This window comes from Myodes glareolus, chromosome 2, assembly GCF_982192425.1.
Source record: "Myodes glareolus chromosome 2, mMyoGla1.1, whole genome shotgun sequence".
In the NCBI taxonomy this organism is placed as follows: Eukaryota; Metazoa; Chordata; class Mammalia; order Rodentia; family Cricetidae; genus Myodes; species Myodes glareolus.
The window spans coordinates 106,984,242-106,998,832 of NC_142027.1; the positions used below are offsets into that span (position 1 = coordinate 106,984,242).

Consider the following 14,591-nt stretch of genomic DNA (forward strand, 5'->3'; position numbering starts at 1 on the left):
ATCAGATACAGTGTCCCTAGAGGAGGCAGGGGTGTGTCTAGAGCCTCAGGCACAAAGACACAGTGGCCAGCCACACAGCCTTGGGATGCCTGTGTCCAGTCTCTTGAAGTGTCTGAGGCAGAGATCCACCCCACTCCCAGCCCCCTCTAAGCCCAAAATGGATGGTCACTGAGGGAGATACTTGAGTTGTTCCCAAGCGTGGGCCACCACTTGTTCCAGGGAAGGTACTGGTTGTCAGCCATCAGTGCCAGGCTGGAGGAATGGTTCCAGGTGTATGTAGCAGGACCCAGATAACTGATCAATGTTCTAGGATAGCAAAAGAAGGGTCACATAAATAAGGGCTCTTTTTATTTTTTCAAACAAAGTCTCTCACAGAGCCTGGAGTTTGCTGTTTCAACTAGACTGACTGGACAGTAGGCACCTAGGATCTGCTGTCTCCACCTTCCCAGGTGCTTGGCTTCCAGGCACACCACACCCAGTGTTTAAATGTGTTCTAGGAGTCCAACTTTTGCCTTCACCCTTGTTCATGCCTGTACATCACCCACTGAGCCAGCTCCGCAGCCCTTATGTAATGGATTAGAAAAATTCTGCTCCAGGCCATGAGACCATGCCACAGGTCTCAGAAGGCATCTGGTCCCGGGAAGGGAACCACATGGCAGGCGAGAGATAGTTGGATAGGCACACCATGCAAAGTGAGGTTGGATATTTATTTAGTGTGTTATGGAGGGGAAAGAGAGAAGGAAAGAAGAGAAGAGAAGAGAGAGAGAGAGAGAGAGAGAGAGAGAGAGAGGAGAGAAAGAAACTGCCTCTTCGAGAGGGAGATGAAAAGGAAGGAATACAGGCTGCAAGCAGGAAGGAAGATCTGACTGCCTCAACAGACAGTCAGGGGAGACGTGGCTTGTCTCTTAAAGACACAGGACAGACCATTACACCTCAGATGGGTACGTTAGGACTTCAACCTCTTTCCTGCAAGGGAAGTGTAGTATAGTGTTCAGTACTAGGGCTATAACAGCATACTTTTCTGGCTTCAAATGTTATCTCTGTTTGTCATTGAACTTTAAAAAAAAATCTTGATGACTGGAGATAAACTTAATGTGACAGTATTTGCCTAGTTTGGATAGGGCACAGAATGTCATCCCTACTGTTTTGGCCCATCATCCTTGGTCTTGATCACCATAAGTTACTTAACATTCTAGGATCTCAGTGTCACCATCTATAAATGGATACAGACAGTTGTAAAATATTTAATTATGTAAAGCCGTGTTACATATGTTCATGCTGTGGAATATTCTTTAATTGTGTAAAGGTGTATTACATTTGTTTCTTCTGCCTTTGTTAATGATATAAAGATGTGTTGCATTTGTTTATGCTGTATTTGTCTAATTATGAAAGTGTTGGAGACCAGGCTCAACAAAAATACCTCTTGCCAGGGTAGAGGTGTGGGGATTTAGAAAATATTGTAAAGAATATGAAGACGCCAATGGAAAAAATAAAACAGAGAAACATAGAATAATATCAGAATGAGTTCTGGTGAGTACTGGAATTCACCCGCATTTAATTTCCAATGGCTTAAAATACCCCTGACCCCAAAGATAAGAATAAGAAAAAAAACTGCATTAACATCATACAAGGAAATGAACAGACCAGTTGAAGGTCGCAGGCTACATCCATAGTTAAACATTTTGTTGCTAGAACAAAACAAGCCATCCTCACACCCTAGATCAAAACATTCTGTAGGCAAACCACTGCCTGGGTGGAATCCAAAGTTATCTCCTTAAGGGAACTGGAACTTAGTTGGATCCACACACTTTTGTTTGAGGTAGAAAGATATTTACTTCTCTATTCTTGAAATACAAGATCTGCCTATTAGCTACACCTATTGACAATAACCTTGAAAAAGCAGAACTCTCTGCTCTAAATCTAGAGAACCTTTGAGGTAGAAACACAATAACCTTGAAGGCCTAGAGGTAAGTTCCAATAACCAAGTCACAATAACCTATGGAAATAGGCTCCCATTTCCGTGCCCCCACAGAAAAGATGTGTGGATGTTTCACCTTGCCTGCCTAAGGTGCCTTATTGGTCTATAAATAAAAGCTAACCAGCCAATACCTAGGCAGAGAAAAGATGGAGGGCAGAGAGAATAAGTCAGAGGCGAACTCTAGGCCCCAGAGAACAAGGGAAGAGACTTGAACAAGGGAGAGAGGGATATGCCCCTGACCAAAAATCAGGCAGCCACCAGCCAGTCATAGAGATAACAGGAAAGTAAGATATACACAAAGAAAAAGAGAGAGAGAGAGAGAGAGAGAGAGAGAGAGAGAGAGAGAGAGAGAATGATGGAGGTAAAAAAAAAAAACCCTCTGGGTGGGGGTGCACTCAGAAGGCAGAAGCAAGCAGAACTCTGTGAGTTCAAGGCCAGCCTGGTCTACAGAGCAAGCTCTAGGACAGGTTATAAAACTACAACTACAGAAAAAAAACTGATTTAAAAAAAAATAAAAGGCAAAAATAAATAAAGGTTAAAAAGCCCTGAGGTAAAACGTATGAAGAGAAACATGTTAAGTTTAAGCACTAATGGGAGAAGCATAAGGTAAGGCCTAGCATTCCTAACTAATAGGTAGTTTCTGTGTCATGATTTGGGAGTTGATTGATGGCCAAAAGAAAAAGCCTGCGACATGCTACAAAGAGTGCTACATCTCGACTGTGAACGAGCACACCTGTAGTCCCAGCACTGTAGGGGTGAAGGCAGGAGGATTAGGAAGACAAGACCATTCTCAGCTTCATGGGAAGTTTATGGCTACCATGAGCTACAGAAGATTGTTTCAAACATTCGTGTGTGTGCGTGCACACACCACACACACACACACACACACACTTCACAGGTTCTGTAAGAGGCATTGATGTGCTACATATATAGTATATAGAAGAATGCCTGACTGGAGCATAGAAATGGCTCACTGTGCAAAGGGGCTTGTAGGCAAGGCTGATGACCTGAGTTCAAACCTTGGGATATACAGGTAAGGTAAATAACTGACTCCCAAATGCTGCCCTTTAAGTACCACATGTGTGATTTGGCATGCACACATCCACACACAAATAAACAAGTGTAAATAAAGATTCATTTACAAAAAATATTAAGAATATTGACATTTTATAAGATGTCCATATTTTTCTAATTTACTCTGCTCTGTTTTTCTCTCTCCTATAGCCTTGCCCTCTCGGCCCCCATGCCGCCCTGGCCACCTGTCTCCAAAACCCTCTGGCTTCTACTACCAAGACAGATGGCACTCAACGTTCTGTTCTAGCCGCTCTTTCCCCACTGTGGACAGCATCCTGAACTGCCTGGCTGGCCGCATTGTCTACATGATGGGAGATTCCACCCTTCGGCAGTGGTGGGAATATCTGCGAGACACAGTGCCCTGTGAGTGACCATGGGGGCAGAGGAGGGAAAGTCAGGCAACACTTACATTGAAGGAGACTCCCATGACTCAATGGAGGCATTTTTCAATTATAAATTCTCTTTCCAGATAACTGTAGGTTGTACTAAGTTGATGAAAAGCAGATTAGGACACCTGAGAATCCATCCCACTGTCCAGCACTAGGATTCCAAGCATACATGACCACACCTAGCTTTTTAATATAGGCTCTCGGGGCTCCAACTCAGGTCCTCATGTTTGCACTGCAAGTATATTACCAAATGTGTCCACAACTTAAGTAACTTAGAATTAGCCACCGTAGTGAGCTACAGAACAGCCATGGACACACAGTGAACATAATGGTTTAAGTAAAATGCTGCAGGTTCCCAAGTGGCGGAAGTAGGCAGTGGAACATGAGACCATGGTAGGTCACAAAGGTAGCCGGGTCCCAAGCAGGAAGCCGCATGGCAGGTGAGAGGCAGAGCCATAGTCATGCCACGCAGAGTAAAGTTGGATATTTATTTAGTGGGTTATGGAAGGGAAGAAGAGAAGGGGGAAGTGCAGAGAGTGAGAGGCAAAGAGAGAGAGATAAACAGAGAGGGGGAAAGAGAGAAGAGAGAGACAGAAGCTGCCTCTTCAAGATTGGGACAGAAAGGAAGAGACTAAGACTGGAAGCTGAAGATCAGCTTGCCTTGGTGGACGGTGGATGGGGGAAGGAATGGGCATGGTTGTCTCTTAAAGAGACAGGACAGAACAATACAATGAGACCCTTCTAAAAAATAAAAAAAGTAAAGAGAGATGAGAGAAAAAAACCTGGGTTAAAGTAGTATACTCAGGTAGAAACAGAAGGATAAGGAGTTCAGGGTCTTCCTTGGCTATCTAGTGAGGTTGAGGCCAGCCTGAGCTACATAAGCCCTTAACTCAAAACAAAAACAAGCAATGAGAACAAAAACATCTGGAGGTCATTATCAAGATATTAGTTGACTGGGATGCGGGGGAAATTCAGGAAGTCGAGAGCAACTTGAGTAGAGATAGTAGGTTTCTTTTATCCACGCTGCATTTAAGACAACAGAGAAACATTAGATAATGTTCCTCTTGAAGTATGGAATGAGGTGCAGGAGTCTGGTAACTCTTCAACAAAAACCCAAGAGAAGGAAGTGTCTGAATTCCTTGCAGGTAAAGATGGTAAAGAAAAATGGGCGGAGGCCAGTAAAACATCTCAGCAGGTTAAGGCATTTGCTATGCAAGCCTGGTGATCTGAATTCAAACCCTAGAACCTTCATGGTGCAAGGAGAGCTGACTCTCAAAAGTTGACTCCATGTGCATGTGCACTCCATGATACACTCGTGTGCACACTCACTCACATATGTCATAAACACATATCTTCACACAACAGCACAATGGAAGGGGGGAGAAGAGAGGAGGGGAGGTAGAAAAGGGCAGGGAAAGGAAAGTATGGGAGGGAAGGAGAGGTGGAAAAACATGTGGCAACATGGGACATGGCAGGGCCTGACTGTAATCTCAGCAGGTGGGGACAGGTCCATCAAGAGTTCAAGGTCACCCTCAATCAGCCTGGACTATGAGACAGGCCCCTGTCCTACAACAAGTGAACAAAGAAGAGAGAAAAAAGAAGAAAAGTGTGTAACATAGCCAACATTTTATAGAATTAAGGACTGGAACATGACTCAGGGATGAGTGCTTGCAGAGGACTTGTGTTTCTACATATGTGTAATATGTATATTGAACATATGTTTTTGAGAAAATGTACATGTAATATATTATATATTATACACATATATAATACACACACACACACACTGTAGTGTTGCACACCTTTAATGTTCCCAATCTGGAAACAGATACAAGCAGACTTGTGACCTCAAGGTCAACCTGGTCTGCATAGAGAGTTTTGGGCCAGCCAGGGCTACACAGTGAGACCTTGTTCCCCACCCCCAAAAGTAGGAATGTGTATTTGTACAAGAAGGTAATTGACAATTCTGCTATTAAATTTTCATAACATTTATTTATTTGGTGTCTATATGAACAATCACTTGCTACCATGTGTGTGAGGAGATCCGAGGACAATGTACAAGAGCTGTTTCCCTCCTCCCACTCTATGAACCTTAGGGGTTCAAACTCAAGGCACCAGGGCTGTCAGCTGAGGCATCTTCCTGATCCCCTATGTTAATATTTTCTTTCTCCTCCTCCTGACAGCTCTGAAGCCAGTTGATCTACATGGCCCATATCAGGCAGGTCCCCTGATGGCTGTGGACACAGCTCGGGGGACAGTGCTGCACTGGAGGGCCCACAGCTGGCCCCTGCGCTCTCATCGCACTCCAGTGGCATCTTTGCATTCTGTGGCCAGAGTTCTGCATGGCCTGGCCGGGGGTCCCTACACGGTGGTGGTGCTCGGTATGGGAGCCCACTTCACCACCTTCCCTCCATCCATCTTTGCTCGAAGACTGGCAGGGATTCGGGAAGCTGTGAAAGCCCTGCTGGACAGGGAACCCAGTACTCTGGTGGTTATCAAACTGGCCAATACTGGCTACAAATCCGTGTATGGCAGTGACTGGCTCACAATCCAGATGAACAGGTTCCTCCGAGCTGCCTTTGAAGGTCTCCAAGTGGCCTTTGTGGATGCATGGGAAATGACCTCCAGCTTGGCTCTACCGGACAACATCCACCCAAAGAAGCTTATTGTCCGCAACGAAGTGGAATTATTCCTGTCCTTCATCTGCCCCGCCTGAGTGCTCCAGAAGGACCACAGAATGGATGGATACAGAGCCTGGGTGGGGGCCATCAAAATGATGGACAGCAAATGATGGGTAGCTGAAGCTACCCCTGGCTTACCTGCTGTAACACTCAGATCACCATATTTTATACATCTTTCTATGGACCACACGGATAAGTCTAATTGTATATAAATGAGATGATATTTTACATAGTGTCTTCTATTTGATCGTTTGTGGTTGTATTTGGTGAACCTGGATCTAGGCTGGCAGCCAGGAAGGGTCACTAATCCTTTCGTCTCTGACACCCACAGCCCTGGGCTTACAGCACAAGTTCTTATCAGTTTTTTTTTTTTTTATGTGGTGTTGGGGCTTCAAACTCAGACCCTGATGTTTGTGCCCTTATTCACCGAACTATCCAAATCATACCTTTGCTTCTTTGCTCCAGTTTCCCGAGTGCTGTGATTACAGCCTTGCAACCACTTACTGCCAGCATATGTTTTATTTTTAATTAGGTTAATTACAGATTTTGCAGTCCATGAGCAAGAATACAGATCCCTTGCATCTTGTACCTATAGCTTCTCCCAATGATAACAGCTTGCAGACCTGTGTGTAATGAGCTATCACAACCAGGATGGGAATATGGGGAAAAACTAAGAGTTTTATACAGATGTTTCTACTTTTGTTTTTGTTTTTCAAGGCAGGATATGTTTGTGTAGTTTTGGAGCCTGTTCTGGAACTCTCTGTGTAGACCAATCTGGCTTTGGACTCACTGAGATCCACTTGCCTCTGCCTCCCGAGTGCTGGGATTGAAGGCATGAGCCACCACTGCCCAATTGATGTTGCTACTTTTCATGGTATAATGTCTCGCTGACCTAGCACCAGAGGGGTAGCAAGTAACCTCCACTAGCTATGAAACCCCACTGGCTTATACCTGGTCTGGCTCTGGAGTTTTCACACAGTGTTACAAATGTCTTTTGTTGTCCTGTGTGACTCTTGACTGAGAGTTTCCCATGGATACAAGGCCTATGCAAAAACTTGCTTTAGAGAAAACCCAAACATCTTGGCACCTCATGAATCAGGTATGTGCACCTGGCACTGTATTGTCAGACGCTCCTACCAGTTTGTTTTGAGATATGGAAATCAAGTCGCTAAAGTGTAAATATAGGAAAAAATAAAGCTGCTGGGAAGTGAAGGGAAGGCTCCTCAGTTCACGAAGACTGAGCCCCTGAAGCCACAGAGGCTAAGTTCATTCCCAATGTCTCTGAGTCTTCATTTCACGGACCCGCAGGAACCCACACATCTGTGACGAAATATTTGCAACAACTTTTATTTGTGCTTTTGCTCCTTTGTTGTTGTTTGTTTGTTTGTTTGTTTTATTTTTGTGAATCTGGGCATGGATCCCAGGGTCTGTGCATGTTAAACACTGCTCTACCACTGAGCCACACTACAGCTCCACACGGGGGATTCTAGGCAGGAGCTCTACCACTGAGCCATACCCCAGCCCCTCACTGGGGGATTCTAGGTAGGAGCTCTACCACTGAGTCACACCCCAGCCCCTCACTGGGGGATTCTAGGCAGGAGCTCTACCACTGAGTCACACCCCAGCCCCTCACTGGGTGATTCTAGGCAGGAGCTCTACCACTGAGCCATACCCCAGCCCCTCACTGGGAGATTCTAGGCAGATGCTCTACCACTGAGCCACACCCCAGCGGCACACAGAGTGTAATGGGAGTGCAATACACAGGAGCTGCATCAAGACAGGGTTAAAGAACTAGTGACTCTCTGGAAAGAACTCAAGACCAAATTAGAAGAAAAATAAAACAAAGTATCTCATTTAACTTAAATTAAGATTTAAGATAAGGGGCTGGAGAGAGCTCAGAAGTTAAGAGCATTGACTGTTCTCCCAGAGAACCTCGGTTCAATTTCCATCACACACATAGCAGTTCACAACGGTCTGTAATTACAGTGTAGTATGACACCCTCACACAGACATGCATATAGGCAAAACACAATAAAATTAACAACAAATAGATATAAGTAAAATCACATTTATCTTTACCTTCTCGAAGTCACGATTTCCAAACACAGTCCTGTCAGTGGTTAGAGTTTCAATGTCTAAAGTTAGGAAGACAAGCAAAGTCACACAAAAGATAAAATGAGAACATTTCCTGGACTCCAGTAGCTGCACTGTGGACACTTGTGTATGTAAGAAAGAAGAATGGTCCATTTCCAAAGGAGACATGAGCCAGTTGAGGTCCAGACAACAATGATAACAGAAACCCGAGGACCCTGCTAGCATGTACTAATCTAACTAGCCCTCAATAAACTAAAGGGTTAGAAGAAAAAAGTAAATTATTGGAGCAGGAGCAATGACTCCGTGGTTTCGAGCACTGGCTGCTCTTTCAAGCCAGATTTGATTCCCAGAAACCTCATACTGTTTGGTTGGATGCTTCACCCCAGCCCCTGGCATCCATTCTGAAATGTTTGGGTTGGACTTTCCACCCCAAGCCCCCTCCCCTGGGAGTCGCCTCAGTCCAGACTCCACCTCCAAGAAAGTCCACCAATGATGAACCCTCCCCAGAGAGGCTCAAGACCACTCCCACAGGCTATTTAAACTGTCCCTCAGAGACCAAACAGGTGGTCTTTACGGTTCTCCTTTCCTCTCTCAATGCCTCCTCTTCGTTTTTCTTCCAAGGGGGCTTTACAGCCCCTACCCCTACCCCTTCTACTCCCCCACTTCCCCCACCCCTCCACCTCCCCCACCCCTGGGAGCGCTGGCATCCATTAAACCTGGACTTTTTCTAATTCTGTTTGATTTGGTCTAATTTTGATTATGGCTTTGGCAGAGAGGCTTATCGGGCCATAAAAACTTTACAATAACCATCTCCAGTTCCAGGAGACCTGACACCCTTTTCTTGCCTCCACAGGCCTTGCATACAGGTGGTGCACATGCGTACAGGCAAAATGTCCATACGCACAGCCAACTAAATAAATCTAATTTTTAAAAAATTTATCAATGTCTGCTTGCCTGCAGACTTGACAAAGTCATGACAAATCCTTATAATAAGTGGGTTGGGGGCTGAAGAGATTGCTCAGTGATTGTGAGTGATTGCTTTTCTGGCAGAGGTCCCCAGTTTGGTGGGCACTGTACAACACCTAGTAAGTCCAGTTCCAATGGGAACAGTGACCTCTTCTGTCCTCCATTGGCATAGGCACCTGCACACATATAGCATACACTCACATAGATACACACACCTACAAAAGAAAAAAAATAAAAATAAAGCCAGTTGTGGCAGTGCACACCTTTAATCCCAGCACTTGGAAGGTAGAGGCAGGTGGATCTCTGAATTCCAGGCCAGCCTGGTTCTACAAAGTGAGTTCCAGGCCAGCCAGGGCTACACAGAGAAACCTTGCTCAAAATAATAATAATAATAATAATATGAAATCAAACCTTTAAAACAATATTAAATAAATAAATATATATAGCACAGAGATAAACCGTGCATTCACTCAGAAATTAACAATTGGTGGGTGGTAGTAGCACACGCCTTTCATCCCAGCACTCAGGAGGCAGAGGCAGGCGAATTTCTGTGAGTTCCAGGCCAGCCTGGTCTACAAGAGCTAGTTCCAGGAAAGGCTCCACAGCTACAGAGAAACCCTGTCTCAAAAAAAAAAAGAGAAATGGACAAATAAGACAGACGTGGTAGTGCACACTTAAAATTCCAACATAAATGAGGCAGAAAAAGGTAGACCTCAGTGAGTTCAAGGTCAACCTGGTCTACATAGTAAGTTTCAGGAAAATCAGGGGTACACAGAGATACTCTGTCTCAAAACATACAGAAAGAAGAAGAAGAAGAGGAAAAAGAAAGGGAGAAGCAGGAGGAGGAGGAGTCAAAGATGTGTGGCAGAGAGAAAAGTAAGACCCAGTATATTATTCAGGGTTCTCTTGTGTAAAGTAGCAAAACTTATATATTCTGTCAATTATGTTTTAAATAAACACTGATTGGCCAGTAGCCAGGCAGGAAGTATAGGCAGGACAACCAGACAGGAAGTAGAAGCAGGTCAATGAGAACAGGAGAATTCTGGGAAGGAGGAAACCCATTCCTGCCCAGTCCTGTCCAGACACTGAAGAAGCAGGATGTGACCTGCCCCGCTGAAAAATGTACTGAGCCATGTGGCTAACATACATAAGAATAATGGCTTAATATAAGTTATAAAAGCTAATACAAAGCCTGAGTTAATGGGCCAATGAGTTTACATCTAATGTAGAATTCTGTGTGGTTTTTATTGGGACATAATGACTGCGGGAACCAGGCAGGACAGAAACCCCAACAAGCAGGCCCTCATGTTACAGTATGTGTGTGCATATATGTATATGTGTGTGTGATTTGTTTGCATACACACGCACACACACACACACACACACACACACACACACACACACACAGGGGATTTATTAGAAAGACTTACAAGCTGTGATTTACAGTGTAATGAATAACAATGGCTGCTAATGAATGGAAGGTATAAGAATCCAGTAGCTGTTCAGTCCACTAGGCTGGATGTCTCAGATGGTCTTCAGTAAACACTAGATTTGCAAGGAAGTAGGCTCTACTGCCAGTGAAGGAATAAATGGACTTGCCAATGAGGCAGGAGCAAGCAAGCAAAGAGCAAAGGCTTCCTTCTTCTGTGTCCTTATATAGACATCCAGCAGAAAGCATGGATCTAAATAGAGGTGGGTCACATCACCTCAAAAGATCTGGATTAGGGCTGGAGAGATGGCTCAGTGGTTAAGAGCATTGCCTGCTCTTCCAAAGGTCCTGAGTTCAACTCCCAGCAACCATGTAGTGGCTACAAACATCTGTATTGAGATCTGGTGCTCTCTTCTGGCCTGCAGACATACACACAGAGAGAATATTGTATACATAATAAATAAATAAATAAAACTTAAAAAAAATCTGGATTAAAGATATGCCTTCCCACTGCGAAGATATGAATTAAAAGTGCATCTTCCCACTTAAGTAATCAAAAGTCCTCCATAGGTGTGCCCCTTCATTTTGGGGATTCAGTTAATTCCAGAGATAGTGAAGTTGACAAGCAAGAATAGCCATCACACTCCCCAAACTCCTTTTCAGTCATTGTGTTTTATCACAGGAATAGAAGCCATAAGTAAAATAGAGTGGAAATGGATTGTTTCATGTTGGGGGATTGTGGGCCCGCACAACCAGCATGACCTTGAACTCTTGATTCTGCTCCTCCTTCTCCCTCTCTTGCAGGTTGGAATTACAGGTCAGCGCTATCATACCTGGGGCTGAGTACCCACTGAGAAGACTAAGTGGACTCGGGTTTAAGCCAATGGAAACTCTTTATTAGCTGACTGGGGACTGTGCTGGGGGTTTGGGATCCCAGTGTAGCCTTGAGTCTTTCTAAGGGTGAGCTTTTAAGCGTAAAAACCAAAACATGTTCTGGGTTGGTATACTTCAGTTGACAGGAACTGTTAGTCAGAAGCAGAATTACAGAAGCCATAAAAGCAAGGTTAGTACTTTTAGAGACTTCCTCAGAAGTTTGATTAGTTAGGTCTTTGTTTTCACTTTGACAGTTGGTGTTATCTATAAACTGAGCTTTATGGGCTAAACTTACTTCCATCGTGGAGTTAGTTGTAATAAAATCTGGGAGCCTTCAGAGATCTGGAGGCCTGTTACATTCCCCAGTCACGTTAGTGGATGAGTCAAATTGTGGACTCACACTGCTCTAAAGTTTAGCTGGTCCTAAAAGCCATTAATTAGACTTAATTAATCCTTTGTTTTTCATAATTGGCCATAGAATTCAAGAAGCAAGATCCCCACTGTTAATTTCATCAGAATGAGAATTATAGATCCAGCCAGGGCTGACAGCAGAGTGGGTAGCCAGTGGGAACAAAAAAAAAAAGAGAGAGAGAGAGAGAGAGATTCATACCAGTTATCTGATTTATGACTTTGTCTCTTTTCCTTGTGTTCCACGGTCCTTATTAAAATGTATTTTCCTGGGCTAGAGAGTTGGATCAGTGGTTAAGAGCACTGCTTGCTCTTCCTTAGGTCCTAAGCTCAATTCCCAGTGACCACATGGTCACTCACAACCATCTGTAATGAGATTTGGCACTCTCTCCTGACCAGAAGGCATACATGTAGACAGAACACTATATACATAATAAATAAATAAACAAACGTATTTTCCCATTATATAAATCATTAAGAGAAACATATTCAGTAAACCATCAGTACATTGCCAAAGTCCAGCTTCAGCCGCGTTCAGGTGCCAAAGAGGAGGTGTGGAGTGTTGGGGGAAAAGGGGGAACGAATGTAAATCTGAAGGTTCAGCAGCTGTATCTCTCAACCAAAGAGACTCTTTATTTATGTAGCATAATGACTACATAAGTCATTTAGCAAGTTTCAGAGTCTCAGATCTCTTTCTCACTTCCCCATTAATGGTCAAGGTGAAAACGCAAAGTACAAATCAGACAGTTTTATCTGAAACAACACCTTCGGACAGCATCTGTCAAATCAGGAAATCTCGAGTTTTTCAGGGTCTGCAAAGTGTAGACTTTTATTTTTACAGCCCATTTCTAGGCTTGCTGTTCATGCAGTTACAACTTGTTAGACAGTCTGAAAATATTTTTACCTTAACCAAATTACTTGTAGAATCATTTGATTTCTTCTAAAATGCAAGTTTTACAAAATCTCATAATAAGCATTGACTGGCTGCTTATAATATTTCTCAGTTTAGGGTTTTTTTGGGGGGAAAGGGGCATGAGACAGGGTTTCTCTGTGGCTTTGTATCCTGTCCTGAACTAGCTCCACTAGACCAGGCTAGCCTTGAACTCAGAGGGACCCACCTGCCTCTGCCTCCCCAGTGCTGGGATTAAAGGAGTGAGCCACCACTGCCTGGCTCAGTTTCTTAGTTTTATAATAGGGTCTGTTCTTTTTAAACACTCGCAGAAAGAAATATCCTGGTGTTTCACTGTTTTTCTATCAACCTATACCATTTTTATTCCCTCTGTAGAGGCTCCAGTATAGGGCAGTGGATAAACTTGTGACATCTTATATCCAGAGCTGACCAAGGCATTTCTCAGAATCTACCCAACTGATACCACAATCCTTGGGGCACAAGGAAGACTCTTCTGTGACTCTCTTTTCAGGCCAAGACCCCCTGTGTTCTACCCAAATGTAGAGGGTCTATAAATATTGGCAAGTACTTGTACCGTCCCCCAGTGTTAATCCCACTGAGAGAGAATAAGACCACCACCAATTTCTGAGCCAATTTTGAAGCAAGCTTTATTAAATATCGGCCAGAAGGATGAACACTAGCCAGGTTCATACCTGGGATCCCCACAGAATGGCCTCGAATTACTTTAGTTGGGTGCTTAGAAAGGCAAAACCCACAGGGCTATGTACTTCACACCTTCCCCAAATTGAGGGTGATCACACATTCTGTCTTACTCATCCAATCAGAGGTGAGCACACATCCTGACATACTTCCTGCCTATAGACCCCTCTTAAGGCTAGAGCAGATATTATACTAGAGTCCCTATGGAGAAATGTTGTAAAATCAAGGTCTCCCTTTTACTCTCTGAGTAGGTGTTGCAGGACCCTTTGTAGGGTCTCTGTAGATACCAGAGTTTTTAGAGTAACTCTGGAGGTGAGGCAAATAAGAAGTCCAGTTCAGCAGGACTCAGTTGCCTGTGTGGCTTTAAGCTTCCAAAGCCTAACACCGAGCAGTTAATTTGAGGCATCTTGAAATGCTGTACTATTTGGGGGAAAGTTTCCTGTGTGCACAAAGATGCAGAATCATATCAAAACTTTTTTCAAAGTTCGTTTCACGTTTTTCATGAGGATGGACACTTTGGATAGGGTACGTGTGTTATGTTAAGGGTTTAGGGGAGGATCTGGTGTGGTCTCAGTCATACAGATAGCATAAGGATCACCTCGGATATTTGCCACCTCCATTCCCAACCTTCTGAGCAGGGAAACAAGTTACACATCTGTTGGAGGGAGGCTGCTTGTTCGTTTCCCAGCTGCCCAAACTCCCAAAATAACCACATAGAAATTGTACTAATTAAATCACTGCTTGGTCTATTACTTGAGCATATTGCTAGCTAGCTCTTATGTCTAGAATTAACCCATCTCCATTAATTTATATTTTACTACGAGGCTCGTGGCCTACAGGCAAGGTTTCACCATGTCTGTCTCTGGCAGCTCCTCGGCTTCTCCCCTGACTCTGCCTTTCTTCTTGCAGCATTTAGTTTAATTTTCCCCACCTAGCTCTACTCTACCCTATCAGGCAAAGTCAGTTTCTTTATTAACCAATGGTATTCACAGCATACAGAGGGGAGTCCCACATCCCCTCCCCTTTTGTGTTTAAATAAAAAAGGAAGGCTTTAAATTTACCATAGTAAAATTACATATGACAAGACAGA

At 43.9% G+C, this 14,591-nt stretch overlaps 1 protein-coding gene across 6 annotated transcripts in view; it reads left to right on the forward strand.

Annotated features, from left to right (window-relative positions):
• The window catches only part of LOC146895486 (NXPE family member 3-like), a 78,307-nt gene extending 71,957 nt beyond the window's left edge, over positions 1-6,350 (forward strand). For all 6 annotated transcript variants that reach the window (XM_087903394.1, XM_087903392.1, XM_087903396.1 and 3 more), the window contains 2 exons: positions 3,203-3,415; positions 5,625-6,350. In XM_087903394.1, coding sequence (XP_087759520.1) covers positions 3,203-3,415; positions 5,625-6,157 — 746 coding nt within the window. In that variant the 3' untranslated portion in view covers positions 6,158-6,350. The remainder of the gene's footprint in view (positions 1-3,202; positions 3,416-5,624) is intronic.
• The last annotated feature ends 8,241 nt before the right edge of the window (positions 6,351-14,591 follow it).